Source organism: Rana temporaria, chromosome 3 (genome assembly GCF_905171775.1).
Source record: "Rana temporaria chromosome 3, aRanTem1.1, whole genome shotgun sequence".
NCBI classification, from domain to species: domain Eukaryota; kingdom Metazoa; phylum Chordata; class Amphibia; order Anura; family Ranidae; genus Rana; species Rana temporaria.
In genome coordinates this window covers 428,858,186-428,873,357 of record NC_053491.1, presented here as the reverse complement: position 1 = coordinate 428,873,357, position 15,172 = coordinate 428,858,186, and the positions used below count along the sequence as shown (strand labels likewise).

Sequence of the window (15,172 nt, the reverse complement as noted above, 5' to 3'; positions counted from 1 at the left end):
TCGGACAGGCGCCTCAACTCCACCAAGATTTCACCCATATGACGGGTTTGCTGGTCCTGCTGCCTGGCCAGATTCTCATGAAGCATTTCTGCCGCACCCCTTGTCCTGTGGGTAGCCCTCCTGGGGACAGGAGTGGCTGGGCCCCTTGCATAGAGTGAGGACCTGGAGGGGCTGGAGATGAGGGGGATGGGACGGGAGGGACTGGAGAGGGTGTTGGAGGACCCTGAGGGGCTGGATATGCGGGGGCTTTGTGATGGTCCTGCCACCACATGCGACTCCTCCAAAAAAAGGAAGACCTCCTGCTCGCTGTGGACCACCTCTTCCTGGACCACCTCTTCCTGGACCTCCTCTTCCTGGACCACCTCTTCATGGACCTCCTCCTCAACAACCTCCTGCGCGGAGGACTGACCACTCCCCTCCACCAAGGCCTGTTGGCTTCCCAGGAGGTCAGTCACAGAAGCAGACTGCTCAGTGGATGATGGTCTGTGACGGCCACTGGCAGCATTGGATGGCCCCGCTTCATCCTGCTCACCTGTGGATGACACAAAACAGTCACATGTTGGTGGACCAACACACTTGTCACATAACCCACCACCCCCACCACACATGCAACACACCAGAAGATAAAACACACTTACCTGTCCTCATGGGTGGCTCACTTGAGTCATGGCCCTCCAGGCCCTCCACCTGCTCCCTCCGAAGGCAGTGGGCAATCACTTCCTCCTCTTGAGTGAGCCGGGTAGAACAGGGTGGCCCCCCTCCTGTGCCCCTGGCATGCTTTGCAATGATGGCCATCTTGTTCCTGACCACACCACGCAGGTCATTCATTTTTTTCTGAATTTCCTGGGGGGTCCTTGCCTCATGGCCTAAGGCATTGACCTGGGCAGTCACTTTCCTAAGGATCTCCTCCTTTTTGGTTTTACTTGTGCTGCCACTGTCAGCACCATGGAGTCTTGAATCGTATCTCTCCATGGCAGAGACTACGATGGCCCTCTCATCTTGGCTGAAATTCTTTTTTCTCCTTTCCTTCCTGGGTCCAGGCATTGCAAAGCTAAAGAGAAAAATCTCCACCAACAGAATCAATGGAGTCACTTTGCACTCGTTGGGCGCATGTGGTGACGCATTTATACACTGGGCCGGCCCAACTCAGCAGGGATTTACGCCTACTGTTGTTTTGCGCATGCGCAGAGGGCGGGGCACGTCCGGCGCATGCTCCGTTCGGTCTGGACATCATTTGCATGGGGTCACGGTTCATTAGCATTCTTCACGCCCACATCCCTCCTACCGTCACTTGCGCCTACTTACGCCGACACATTTCAGCTCCGCGAGCGCAACGTAGGACGCATGTGGTACGGGAATATGGGAGAGCTCTCTCCAAGTTAAGCCGGCGTAGCGCAACTATGATGCGCTACACCTGAGTAAATATGCGCCGATCTACGAGAATATGGCCCAGAAAGTTTTTTTTAAGTCTTAGACAGAGTAGTAAAGAGTTCAAACTTCATTAGGTGTATTTAGTTTAGTTGCTATATGTGTGATGTTAGGGAGGTTTCCCTTCACTTTCTGTCCCAGTGACAATGATTATTAGGGCAATAAGAGGATAAATCTCTCCAAAAGGGAGATGTAATGCCGCGTACACACGATCATTTTTCGGGTTTTAAAAAAATGAAGGTTCTAAAAAATGGGCAAAAAAAATTAAAAAAATTCGAACATGCTCTATTTTTTAACGACGTTTTTAACGTTGTCGTTTTTCGGGTTGTAAAAAAATGGTCGTGTGTGTGCTTTAACGACGTGAAAAATCTGTGCATGCTCAGAAGTTATGAGACGGGAGCGCTCGTTCTGGTAAAACTAGCACATTCATCACGCTGTAAAAAGTTAGTAAAAGCGCAAATTGTCTTTTATGAACACAAAATCAGCTAAAGCAGCCCCAAGGGTGGCACCACCTGCATGGAACTTCCCCTTTATAGTGCTGTCGTACGTGTTGTACATCACCAAGCTTTGCTAGAGCATTTTTTGTTTTCACGATCGTATGTAGGCAAGGGTGTTTTAATGATCAAGTTGAAAAAAACTTAGTTTTTTCTAGAGCCTAAAAAACATAATTTTTTAGAACCTGAAAAATTATTGTGTGTACGCGGCATTAGAGTTCAGCCGGATTAAAGGGCTTAAGCCCTCACTGACCTCTGTAGCTGCAAGCTCTGACAAGCAATTCAATCTCAAAGTGCTCAACGGAAGCACTATGGTCATACAAGTTCACTCAGCAGCTCCCCTCACCCCTGCCAGAGACTCAGCAGCTCCCTTCACCCCTGCCAGAGACTCGGCAGCTCCCCTCACCCCTGACAGAGACTCGGCAGCTCCCCTCACCGCTGACAGAGACTCGGCAGCTCCCCTCACCCCTGCCAGAGACTCGGCAGCTCCCCTCACCCCTGCCAGAGACTCGGCAGCTCCCTTCACCCCTGCCAGAGACTCGGCAGCTCCCTTCACCCCTGACAGAGACTCGGCAGCTCCCCTCACCCCTGACAGAGACTCGGCAGCTCCCCTCACCCCTGACAGAGACTCGGCAGCTCCCCTCACCGCTGACAGAGACTCGGCAGCTCCCCTCACCCCTGCCAGAGACTCGGCAGCTCCCCTCACCCCTGCCAGAGACTCAGCAGCTCCCTTCACCCCTGACAGAGACTCAGCAGCTCCCCTCACCCCTGACAGAGACTCGGCAGCTCCCCTCACCCCTGACAGAGACTCGGCAGCTCCCCTCACCCCTGCCAGAGACTCGGCAGCTCCCCTCACCCCTGCCAGAGACTCGGCAGCTCCCCTCACCCCTGCCAGAGACTTGGCAGCTCCCCTCACTCCTGCCAGAGACTCGGCAGCTCCCCTCACCCCTGCCAGACACTCAGCAGCTCTCCTCACCCCTGCCAGAGACTCAGCAGCTCCCCTCACCCCTGCCAGAGACTCAGCAGCTCCCCTCACCCCTGCCAGAGACTCAGAAGCTCGCCTCACCCCTGCCAGAGACTCAGAAGCTCGCCTCACCCCTGCCAGAGACTCAGCAGCTCCCCTCACCCCTGCCAGAGACTCAGCAGCTCCCCTCACCCCTGCCAGAGACTCAGCAGCTCCCCTCACCCCTGCCAGAGACTCAGCAGCTCCCCTCACCCCTGCCAGAGACTCAGCAGCTCCCCTCACCCCTGCCAGAGACTCAGCAGCTCGCCTAACCCTTGCCAGAGACTCAGCAGCTCGCCTCACCCCTGCCAGAGACTCAGCAGCTCGCCTCACCCCTGCCAGAGACTCAGAAGCTCGCCTCACCCCTGCCAGAGAGTGCTCTGCATAGGTCTGTCACTGCCTGGTTCTAAAAGTGTATAATGGAGGCAGTGGGGAATTTGTCGATCTCTAGTATGTACTGGTTGTGACGGTGTTTCACCTTTTCCAGCTCCACCACTTTGTCCTGCATTTCTTTCAGTGCTTCCAAAGTCTCAGCTTCTCTTAGCCGTGCCTTCTCCACCTCCGACTCCAAATGGCTGACTAACTCTGAAGTCCCCCTTGGATCATTCTGTAATGTGTATATAAAGTTTAACATGCTCATTAAACAACAGCAGCCAAACACAGTTATTAATATACAGAATATGATATACAGGGTACACTATGTGTAGGTTATGGGTACACGAGTCATGATGTACTATGTGTAGGTTGTAGTTACACAAAAGTACACCCTTGCACATTATAACATATATATTTTGTAGCATAGGGTGCACTATATGTGGGTTGTAGTTATACAAGTTATGGTGTATAGGATGTACTAGGTGTAGAGTGTATGCACAAGTTATGATGTACAGGGTACACTATGTGTAGCATGTAGTCATACAGGTTATGATGTAAAGGGTATATACTTTGTGTAGGTTGTAGTTATACAGGTTAAGATGTAAAAGGCACACTTGAGTAGGCTGTAATTATACAGGTTAGGGTGTACAGGGTATGCTATGTGTAGGTTGTGGGTATATAGGTTATAACAAGAGGGTGTACTTTGTGTATGTTATAATTATACAGGTCATAATGTACTGGTGTACACTGTATGTTGTTACACGGTGTACTATGTGTAGGTTGCAGTTATACAGGATATATGTTGTTTTATTTTGTAACTATACAGGTTATGATCTACAAGGTGTACCATGTGTAGGTTGTATTTATACAAGGCATGGTGTTCTGGATGTACTGTGTGTAGGTTGTAGTTATACAGGGTATAACATGCAGGGTGTACTTTGTGTATGCATTTATACAGGGTTCACCACGTGTAGGTTATAGTTATAAAAAGTTATTGTGTATAGGATGTACAAAGTTTATTTTGTCGTTTTACAGGTTATGATGTACAAGGTGCACTAAGTTTATTCTGTAAAATGATACAAGTCATGATATACACGGTGTACTATGTGTAAGTTGTGGGTATAGAGGTTATGATGTACAGGGTGCACTAAGTTTAGGCTATAGTTATACAGGTTATGATGTACAGGGTGCACTATGTGTAAGTTACGGGTATACAGGTTATGATGTACAGTGTGTGTGTGCACTATGTTTAGGCTGTAGTTATACAGGTTATGATGTACAGTGTGCACTATGTTTAGGCTGTACTTATACAGGTTATGATGTACAGGGTGCACCATGTGTATGTTGTACATCATAATCTGTATAATTAGGATATACATGGTGTATGCTGTACTTATATACATTATTATGTTGAAGGTGCATTGTGTATTTGGCAATTATACAGGTTATGGAGGTACATGGTGTACTATATGAAGGTTGTAGTTACACAAAGTATACACTGCATGTAAAAACCTGTATACTGTATGTTGTAGTTATGCAGGTCATAATATACAGGGTGTACTTTGTGTAACTACAACCTTCATATAGTACACCATGTACCTCATAACCTGTATAATTACACACAATGTTGTAGGTATACAGGTTATACGGAGTGCAAGTTGTAGTCATACAAAGAAATTATGTATAGGAGAAAAAGCATCCCAAAACGTAAGACCCCTTTCACATTGGGGCGCTTGAAAACTGCCTATAAAAACAGCGAGCGCTTTTGCGGCACTTTTCAAGTGCTTTTGAGTTGTGCGACTCAAAAAACTGCTGCAAGAACCATTTTGAGGTGCTTTCCATTCATTTCTTTTTTTTTTTTTTTTTTTTAAGTGTATTTTGTGCGTGTACTCGAGAGAGGAGCCGGACTGCAGGAGTTGGGAGTAGGCAGGCCTCCCCCAGAGGCAATCTGCCACCTTTCTCGGGTGTGTGAGGGGGTCCTCCCACACAGCCCGCCCTACCTGCTCCGCTTTGAAGCCCAGCGGGGCAGAGGGACTCCCTATAAGGGAGTGAGAGGATTTGCCCGCTCAAACAGCCCCGTTAGTCCTTCGCCTCTCTTTTTAGAGACTGCGTGGTCAAAGTGCGTGCATGTTAACCCAATTTCGAGTGCGTGTAAGTGTGGTGGTTTTTGTGGGAGGGGGGTGGGCGTACTAAGCGCAGGCTTACCTCGCATAGCACACCCACCGGGAGCCGGGCTGAGACCACCAAACTCAATTCACATGTAGCCGAGACCGGGATCCGAACCCCTAGCTGCAGAGGTGAATGGCTTGTCAGCGCAGTGCCAATCAAGTTGAGCCACCGCAGCTCCTTTTTCCATTAATTTCAATGGAGAGGGGCGCTTTTTTTTTTTTTTAGCTCTCCAAAAGCTCTCCAATGCTGCTTGCTGACGTTTTTTTTCACCTCCCCGCCAGCGCACCGCCCCAGTGTGAAAGCATCCATTGATTTTAATGGGAAGCAGTTTTTGTGAGATTTTCAGGCGTTTTTTTTTTTAACCACTTAAGGACCGCCTAACGCCGACATACGTCGGCAGAATGGCACGGCTGGGCACAGGCACGTTGCCCTTTAAGTGTCCAGCCGTGGGTCACGCGCACCGCCGGCAGCGAGCTCGCGACCTGATCCGAAGCTCCGTGACCGCTCCCGTGGGACCAAATCGCCGCCGGTGTCCCACGATCGGGTCACAGGAGCTGAAGAATGGGGAGAGGTGAGTGTAAACACACCTTCCCCATTCTTCTCTGTGGCAGTGTCACTGATCGTCTGTTCCCTGTTATAGGAACGACGATCAGTGATGTCACATGTCCAGCCACGCCCCCCTACAGTAAGAATCACTCCCTTAGGGCACACTTAACCCCTTAGTGCCCCCTAGTGGTTAACCCCCTCACTGCCATTGTCATTTTCACAATAATCAGTGCATTTTTATCGCTGTGAAAATGACAATGGTCCCAAAAATGTGTCTAAAGAGTCCGCCATAATGTCGCAGTCAAAAAAAAAAACTGATGCACTGATCGCCGCCATTACTAGTAAAAAAAGATTATTAATAAAAATGCCATAAAACTACCCCCTATTTTGTAGACGCTATAACTTTTGCACAAACCAATCAATAAACGCTTATTGCGTTTTTTTTTTTTACCAAAAATAAGTAGAAGAATATGTATCGGCCTAAACTGAGGAAAAAAATAAAATTATGTATTTTTTGGGGATATTAAAGCAAAAAGTAAAAAAATATAATTTTTTTTTCAAAATTGTCGCTCTATTTTTGTTTATAGCGCAAAAAATAAAAACCACAGAGGTGATCAAATACCAAACGAAAGCTCTATTTGTGGGAAAAAAAAGAACGCCAATTTTGTTTGCGAGCCACATCGCACGACCGTGCAATTGTCAGTTAAAACGACACAGTGCCGAATCGCAAAAAGGGGCCAGGTCCTTTACCTGCATAATGGTCCGGGTCTTAAGTGGTTAATGCATAAGGGCTTGAAAAACTCCTCCGTGTGAAAGGGGTCATAACAGAAATCCCGCTGTTATAGCGGAGTTCCACCCAAAAATGTAACTTCCACTTTAAGTGCTGGTGACCCCCTGACATGCCACATTTGGCATGTCATTTTATTGGGGAAGGAGCGCGTACCCCGTTTTTACAGGCACCCAGCTCCTACTTCCGCCCCTGGCTCCACAGCGCTGGAAGGAAGATCACCCTCTCCCCCCTGCAATCTTCTGGGACACGTCATAGGTCCCAGAAGATTGTCCTGCCATTCACAGGACGGCTCGCGCATGTGCAGTGCGTGCCCGGCTGTGAAGCCACAGCCGGGCGCCCACAGTCAGACTGCCAGCACTGCGAAGAGGAGTGTGCTTCGTATGCCCGCATCGCTGGACCATGGGACAGGTGAATGTCTGATTATTAAAAGTCAGCAGCTACTCTTTTTGTAGCTGCTGACTTTGAAATGGGTGGAACTCTGCTTTAAGCCTGAAGCATAGGAGCATACAGTAATCAATGTATTTTTCACAGACTTTTAGAAGACAATATAAGGCTGTGTTATGTGTCGATTTTACACAAAAATGCTTCTTTATATAAAATGACAATTCACCAACTTATCTGGGAGTCTAGTTACAAAGTCTTGCCTCTGGTGTGCATCTCACCTGTTTATCCTGTAGCTGGCGGATTTGGTTCTGGGCACTCTGTAGATTTTCAGTTGCTGTGTAATATTGCTGCTTTACTACAGCCAGCTCTCGCTTTATGGCGTAGTTCTCCTCTGCCTCCTGCGCCCGTGTCACCTGACCCTGATTGAGGTAGCCAGGAAAACCAAGTCAATTTTATCCAATAGTCCTGATGCAGTACGGTAAGATTTTGCTTAGCCTTATTATGCAACAATTTTCCCTAAATTTTTATTTTTTTGCATATCACCAACTACCCATTTTTTGAAAAAGCTCCCCTACCAATGATCTGTTTGGGGGACACTGGTGTCGGTCTGATATGCAATGCTAGAAATGCTTCATTTGAGTGCATTGTACAAACATTTCCTACATGCAGGTATGCTATAAAGCCCATTAGCTGGATTCACAAAGTTACGCCGGCGCATCAGTAGATACGCCGTCGTAACTCGGAATCTAAGCCGTCGTATGTTTAAGTGTATGCTCAAACTGAGATACACTTAAACCTAGCTAAGATATGACGGCCTGCGCCGTCGTATCTTAGGGTGCAATATTTCCACTGGCCGCTAGGTGGCGCTTCCGTTGAGTTCGGTGTAGAATATGCAAATGACTAGATACGCCGATTCACGAACGTACGCTTCCCCGTCGCAGTAAAGATACGCCATTTCCGTTAGAGGTACGCCGGCGTAAAGATAAAGCTGTCCCCTAGGTGGCCTAGCCAATGTTAAGTATGGCCGGCGTTCCCGCGTCGAAATTTCAAAATTTTACGTTGTTTGCGTAAGTCGTCCGTGAATGAGGCTGGACGTAATTTACGTTCATGTCGAAACCAATACGTCCTTGCGGCGTACTTTGGAGCAATGCACACTGGGATATGTACACGGACGGCACATGCGCCATTCGTAAAAAACGTCAATCACGTCGGGTCACTAGTCATTTACATAAAACATGCCCCCCTGTTCCTAATTTGAATTAGGCGCGCTTACGCCGGCCCACTTTACGCTGCGCCGCCGTAACTTAGGAGGCAAGTGCTTTGTGAATACAGCACTTGCCTCTCTGACTTAAGGCGGCGTAGCGTAAATATGATACGCTACGCCGCCTGAAAGTTATGCTGCCCTACCTAAATCCAGCCCCATGTGTACAAGGCTTTAGGATGGTGGTACATGGACTTTTTACAGGTCACTACTGTCCCACTCATTTTCCTAGAATGAAATTGCCTACTATCCAGATCTGCTCCAGCAAAATCCAGATGAACTATATTCATAAACCTGGTAGTAAATAGAAGATAAACTTCCGATGTCTGCCAAAAGGGGAGGAAAATGTCAAGTCTATTACTTGGTCTGAAAGCCTCAGCAAAGGAAGGATTCATTTTTACTTCACCCTTGCATATAAGCCGACACTGAATCGCTCTTCACATGCCTCACTACTCTTTGTTGATATAAGCTTGTGAGCTTGGCTAAGATACAGTGAGAAAAAAGTATTTGATCCCCTGCTGATTTTGTACATTTGCCCACTGACAAAGAAATCATCAGTCTCGAATTTTAATGGTAGGTTTATTTTAACAGTGAGAGACAGAATAAAAACAAAAAGATTCAGAAAAAAGCATAAAAAAAAAAAAAGTAATAAATGAATTTGCATTTTATTGAGTGAAATTAGTATTTGATCCCTTCGCAAAACATGACTTGGTACTTGGTGGCAAAACCCTTGTTGGCAATCACAGAGGTCAGACGTTTCTTGTAGTTGGCCCCCAGGTTTTCACATCTCAGGAGGAATTTTGTCCCTCTCCTCTTTGTAGATCCTCTCCAAGTCATTAAGGTTTCGAGGCTGACATTTGGCAACTTGAACCTTCAGCTCCTTCCACATATTTTCTATGGGATTAGGGTCTGGAGACTGGCTAGGCCACTCTAGGACCTTAATGTGCTTCTTCATAAGCCACCGTTTTGTTGCCTTGGCCATGTGTTTTGGGTCATTGTTATGCTGGAATACCCACCCATGACCCATTTTTAATGCCCTGGCTGATGGAAGGAGGTTCTCATCCAAGATTTGACAGTACATGGCGCCGTCCATCGTCCCATTGATGCGGTTAAGTTGTCCTCTCCCCTTAGCAGAAAAACACCCCCAAAGCATAAGGTTTCCACCTCCATGTTTGACGGTGGGGATGGTGTTCTTGGGGTCAAAGGCAGCATTCCTCCTCCTCCAAATTCTGAGAGTTGATGCCAAAGAGCTCGATTTTGGTCTCCTCTGGACACAACACTTTCACCCAGTTCTCCTCTGGATCATTCAGATGTTCATTAGCAAACTTCAGACGGCCTGTACATGTGCTTTCTTGAGCGGGGGACCTTGCGGGAGCTTCAGGATTTCAGTGCTTCACGGCGTAGTGTGTTACCAATTGTAGGATTTCAGTCCTTCACGGCGTAGTGTGTTACCAATTGTAGGATTTCAGTCCTTCACGGCGTAGTGTGTTACCAACTGTTTTCTTGGTGACAATGGTCTCAGCTGCCTTGAGATCATTGACGAGATTCTCCCGTGTAGTTCTGGGCTGATTCCGCACCGTTCTCATGTTCATTGACACTCCACAAAGGTGAGATCTTGCATTTAAACCCCGGACCGAGGGAGACTGACAGTTATTTTGTGTTTCTTCCATTTGCGAAAAATCAAAACCAACTGTTGTCACCCTCTCACCAAGCTGCTTGGCGATGATCTTGTAGCCCATTCCAGCCTTGTGTAGGTCCTCAATCTTGTCCCTCACATCCTTGGACAGCTCTTTGGTCCTGGCCATAATGAAGGGAATGGAATCTTACTGATTGATTGCTTCTGGGGACAGGTCTCTTTAATACAGGTAACAAGCTGAGATTAGAAGCACTCCCTTTAAGAGAGTGCTCACAATCTCAACTCGATACCTGTATAGAAATCTTTCTGATGGGGATCAAATACGTATTTCAATCATTAAAATGCAAATCAATTTATAACTTTTTTGAAATGCGTTTTTCTGGATATTTTTGTTATTCTGTCTCTCGCTGTTGAAATAAAACCTACCACTAAAATTATAGACGGATCATTTCTTTGTCAGTGGGCAAACGTACAAAATCATCAGGGAATCAAATACCTTTTTTCCCTCACTGTCAGTGCACAATTTATGAATGTGGGTGTCCCTCCTGTCTAGGGGGGGATTGGACCATACCTTCTGGTCCGACTACCCTTTAGATTTAGGGACAATCTTCACTATCTGCGATGACAGATGTTTTACTGCATAGTAAAACGTCTGTGACCGCAGAAAAACACAGGAAACAATTGATTCCTATGTGTCCCATTCACACTGCAATGCAGCCTAGCGTTGTGCCACAGCATGCTGCATTTTAGCGCAGTGCACCGGCTTGAATCACACTGCAATATCATGCAGCACATCAGGCCATCCAACATTGCAGTGGATAAAGTGTACTTTTATAGTGTATAAAGTGTACAGTGTATATAAAGTGTATAGTGTATATAGTGTACAGTGTATAAAGTGTACACTTCACATAAAAGTTTATATTTAAAAAAAATAAAAAGGGGGACAGTGCAGTGCACTGAATCGTGCACCACACTGCCCCCTAGCCAGCCGGCAACTCGCTAAATCGCTCCATCTGCTTTGTGATTTGGCTGTGGGCCAGAGTGGGTTTGCCCTAATGGTCACTCCGCACATTGCCCATGTTCAGGAGACATCTGTTTGGCCCCTGGTACCCAAGCTGTTATGCTGACCACTGTTCCTTAACCCGCTAGGGTAAATATTGGTAGTATGACCGTAAGTACTCAGGTTCACCTACATTTACTATTTCTTGATTTTCTTTCAAGAATTGGAGGTGTTATTGCCACCCAGCTCCCATTTTCAGCTGTTATGACAGGAAAAAATACACCAGGGAAAGAAGGAAATTATAGGGGAATGACCCTAAACCCCTAAAAGGCAAGAAGATCAAAAACTGTACCTGGATGAGCCTGTCCGCTAATGCAGCACTCTCCTATGAGACAGTCCACAAGAACGAGGAGGCGGGAAAGGAAAGAGGTAAAGCAAAAAAGAACGAGAGAGAGAGAGAGAGAGAGAGAGAGAGAGAGAGAGAGAGAGAGAGAGAGAGAGAGAGAGAGAGAGAGAGAAATAAAGAGCAGAAGGGAGAGAGAAAGAAAAAAAGGTAACCACCACCGCACTACAAGAAGCAGGACTTAGTTAGACAGGTCTATCTAAAAAGGCTGCTACATTAAATTACTGCAAAATCACCCTAATAGAATTTAAAAATGGCTGCTTTATTCAAGGTCCTCTGCTGGATTTAAAATGTTTACCCCAACTTCATACAAGTTGTCCTTTCCTACATTCCCCTCATATGCAAGAAAGGGATCTCGTTTGGTTTACACATCAACAGGTGGATTCTATCGATATCAAGTAAAGGTTCTTGAAGTGAGCTTTTATATTCAAATATATGAACGGCAATATTTTCTTGCACCACCTGAGATGATTTAGTCTGAAATTGTTTTATGGTAGAGTAAAAAGTATTACATTTAAAGTGGAGAATAACCTTTAAAAAAAAAAAAAAAAAAAAAGGAACCTTTGATAGAAGTTCAAATTGCAAAAAAAAAAAGCAGCCATCTTTAAATGTGATGTGGAGGGAAAAAGGGGATAGGAGCAAGATGCCAGTACTATAGACCATGTGATGAGCAAAAAGGGTGCAGCTAAATATAAAAACCACCAAAAATCTTACCTTTTCTAGAGTTTCAATACGTTGCTTCAGAAGTCTATTCTCCGTTCTTAATCTCTGCATATAGTGGTGACACACAGAATAGATGTCATGTGAAAAAAAAAAAAAAACTTCAAGGCCACAAAGATCAATAATTTGCCATGTGATCTGACAAAATAGATATTTTTGGATGTAGCCAAACAAGACTGAATGAATACCTCTATGAAATAGAAGCTATGCAAAAAGAAGTTACCATGTTTCACTCTTCTTTACATTTAGAGGGACCATAATTACTTTTTATTATAGGCTTCACCCTAATAATGATGATAAAAAACTCAAATTCTATGCTCCATACCGCTTTAATAATACACTTGATTCCTTCATGACCGGAGATTGACACCAAATTTAGGGTCGGCTTTATACGCCATATACACAGACATAATTCTACGGGTACTTTTCATTTCTTTAAAAAGGAGGCAGTAGGTTGTTCCAAAAATAAAATAAAAGGCAAAGTATAATTTTTATAAAAAAAAGGGGGGATATGGTTGGGACTTTACATGAGGCACATGATGGAGGCCTGTGGTAGTTCTATCCCTGTAAATGGATAGAAGGGGGGGGAGGTTTTGGGACTTTAAATGACATGTGTTTTTAGCAGTATGCAATTAAATATATATATATATATATATATATATGGAATATAAAAAATGTTTCCATAATAGCCAGGCTCAAAGTTACCAACCAAAAAAGCAATAAACCAAATTAACCTGTCTAGCTGTATGCATTAAAAACATAGGTTTAGCTGCATGTATTTGCAAATACCTGTGTAAACTGCAGGCCCCGTCAAGGCACTCAGTGTACTGCAGCCCCAACTATGAATTTTAAAGTCTCCTCAATAGGAGCACAGGAGTGCTAATCAATATATAGGGGGCGGGTGATCACCTGACCATGCCCCTACCTATAGTTGGTAAAGCTAAAAAAAAAAAAAAAAAAGGAGGTAGGATTTCTTACCGATGACCTAGAACTATTTCAGCCAGTCTTCATAAAGGTATGTACAGGCACCCCTTGTCTATATAGGCAGTTTTTTTTTTTTTGTAAAGGTGAACTAACCCTTTTAAACATTGTACAAAATAAAAGCCTGGTCTTTGCGCTGGCAGCTGTTCCTGACAGCTGTTTACTAACAAAGCCATGTGATCACCATGTTATAGTTTACACGGTAGGGGTTGCCAATCAGTATGGTTTCCTAACGTTTGAGACTAAAGCTAGGTACACTCTCAATGCTGGAATGTAGATTGATGTAGCATCATGTAGGACAGCGGTAGGCAACCTCGGCGCTCCAGCTGTGGTGAAACTACAAATCCGATCATGACTGTGCCTCTAGGGGTCAGGCCTGTGATTGTCAGGGTCTTGCAATGTCTCATGGGACTTGAAGTTTCAAAACAGCTGGAGGACCGAGGTTGCCTACCCCTGGTGTAGGAGAACGCTAACCTACAGACTGTGAATGGAATTAACACATTTGGTAATTTCCAGTAGGTACTCACCTTGATTTCAATTTGCTCCTCCATCTCCTTACTTTTAATAGCAGCATATTCTTTTTCCAGTCTAAATAGGGAAGGACAGAATATTTCAGCTTTAAAGTGAACTCCAGAGCAACAAGTTACCCCATTAATAGCTCAATCACATCTTCATACCGCTTCATTCTCTTTGGATTGTACTTGACTTGGTAGGCCTTGAGGATGAGTTTATCAGGGCAGCTGTCAAACTGGTGTGGGATAACCTTCTGAAAATACTGAAAACATGCAGAAATTAAACTTTAGTTCCATGGGATCTGCAGTACATCTTAGGTCAAAAGAAAATGAATACTGGTTTGATTGCATTGGCTGCAATATCTGTGGATAACTGCATTGATTAAGACGTCTCAGTACACATATCTGGTCTTTGTAAGTTCACTTTTTAGAAAAAAACAATAAATCCACGTTTTTTTTTTTTTGCAGGTAAAAAAGTGCATTTATTTAATTTATTTATTTAGAGCCTGCAAAAGCATTAAACCAGCGATCAGCTAGCTGTCAGATCGGGGATCAGGGAGGTGCAGAGGCCGGTTTGTTCCCAATGTGTTACACCCTGAATATGGGTGTAACATGTTACAAAAGGTGAACTTATCCTTTATTGCACTTTAGTCTTTCATAAGCAGATATTTAACAGATAGATCACTAGTAAAGGCCTTGAGTGTGAACATGCGGACCTCCCACTATACAGATACTGACCATTTGCTTTCCAGAGTCTTGCTGGTCTTTTAAAGGGGTTGTGAAGAAAAAAAAAAAATGTTTCCCTAAATAGCTTCCTCTACCTTAGTGCAGTCCTGCTTCACTTACCTCATCCTTCGATTTTGCTTTAAAATATCCTTATTTCTTCTGAGAAATCCTCATTTCCTGTTCTTCTGTCTGTAACTCCACACAGTAATGCAAGGCTTTCTCTCTGGTGTGGAGAAAGTCTCTTGAGGGGGGAGGGGGCGAGCAGGAGTGTCAGGATGCCCACTAACACACAGCTCATTTCTCTATCTGCAAAGTAGAGAGTGTCCTGACTTGCCTGCTCTCCCCCTCCCCCCTCAAGAGGCTTTCTTCACACCAGGAAGAAAGCCTCGCATTATGGCGGTGAGTTACAGACAGAAGAACAGAAAGTGAGGATTTATCAGAAGAAATAAGGACATTTAAAAGCAAAATCGAAGGATTTTTTCCTTTACAACCCCTTTTGTGTTGGTGAGCTTTGGGCTTGTGCCGATGGGAACTACAGCATGCTTTGACATCAGTTTCAGATGTTTCTGAGGTCATTTGGATTTCTGACCTGCACTTGACCTACTTCAAAGCATGTGTGGCATTCCCATAGATGTGTATATGGAGATTAGCAGTTCTGACAAACAAAAGCCCGCTAACACAGACCATAAGGCTCCATTCACACCTGCATGACTTTGGAGTGACACTATGACGCAACTTTGGGAG

The 15,172-nt window shown here is 45.1% G+C and overlaps 1 protein-coding gene across 2 annotated transcripts in view; it reads right to left on the bottom strand.

Moving 5' to 3' along the window:
* The window catches only part of EVI5L (ecotropic viral integration site 5 like), a 90,812-nt gene that overhangs the window by 16,011 nt on the left and 59,629 nt on the right, over positions 1-15,172 (bottom strand). Inside the window, exons 9-14 of one of the 2 annotated variants that reach the window (XM_040346306.1) lie at positions 13,868-13,965; positions 13,718-13,778; positions 12,204-12,257; positions 11,439-11,471; positions 7,468-7,608; positions 3,404-3,532 (exon numbers count right to left, since the gene is read on the bottom strand). In XM_040346306.1, coding sequence (XP_040202240.1) covers positions 3,404-3,532; positions 7,468-7,608; positions 11,439-11,471; positions 12,204-12,257; positions 13,718-13,778; positions 13,868-13,965 — 516 coding nt within the window. The remainder of the gene's footprint in view (positions 1-3,403; positions 3,533-7,467; positions 7,609-11,438; positions 11,472-12,203; positions 12,258-13,717; positions 13,779-13,867; positions 13,966-15,172) is intronic. The other variant, XM_040346307.1, reaches the window with a different exon arrangement.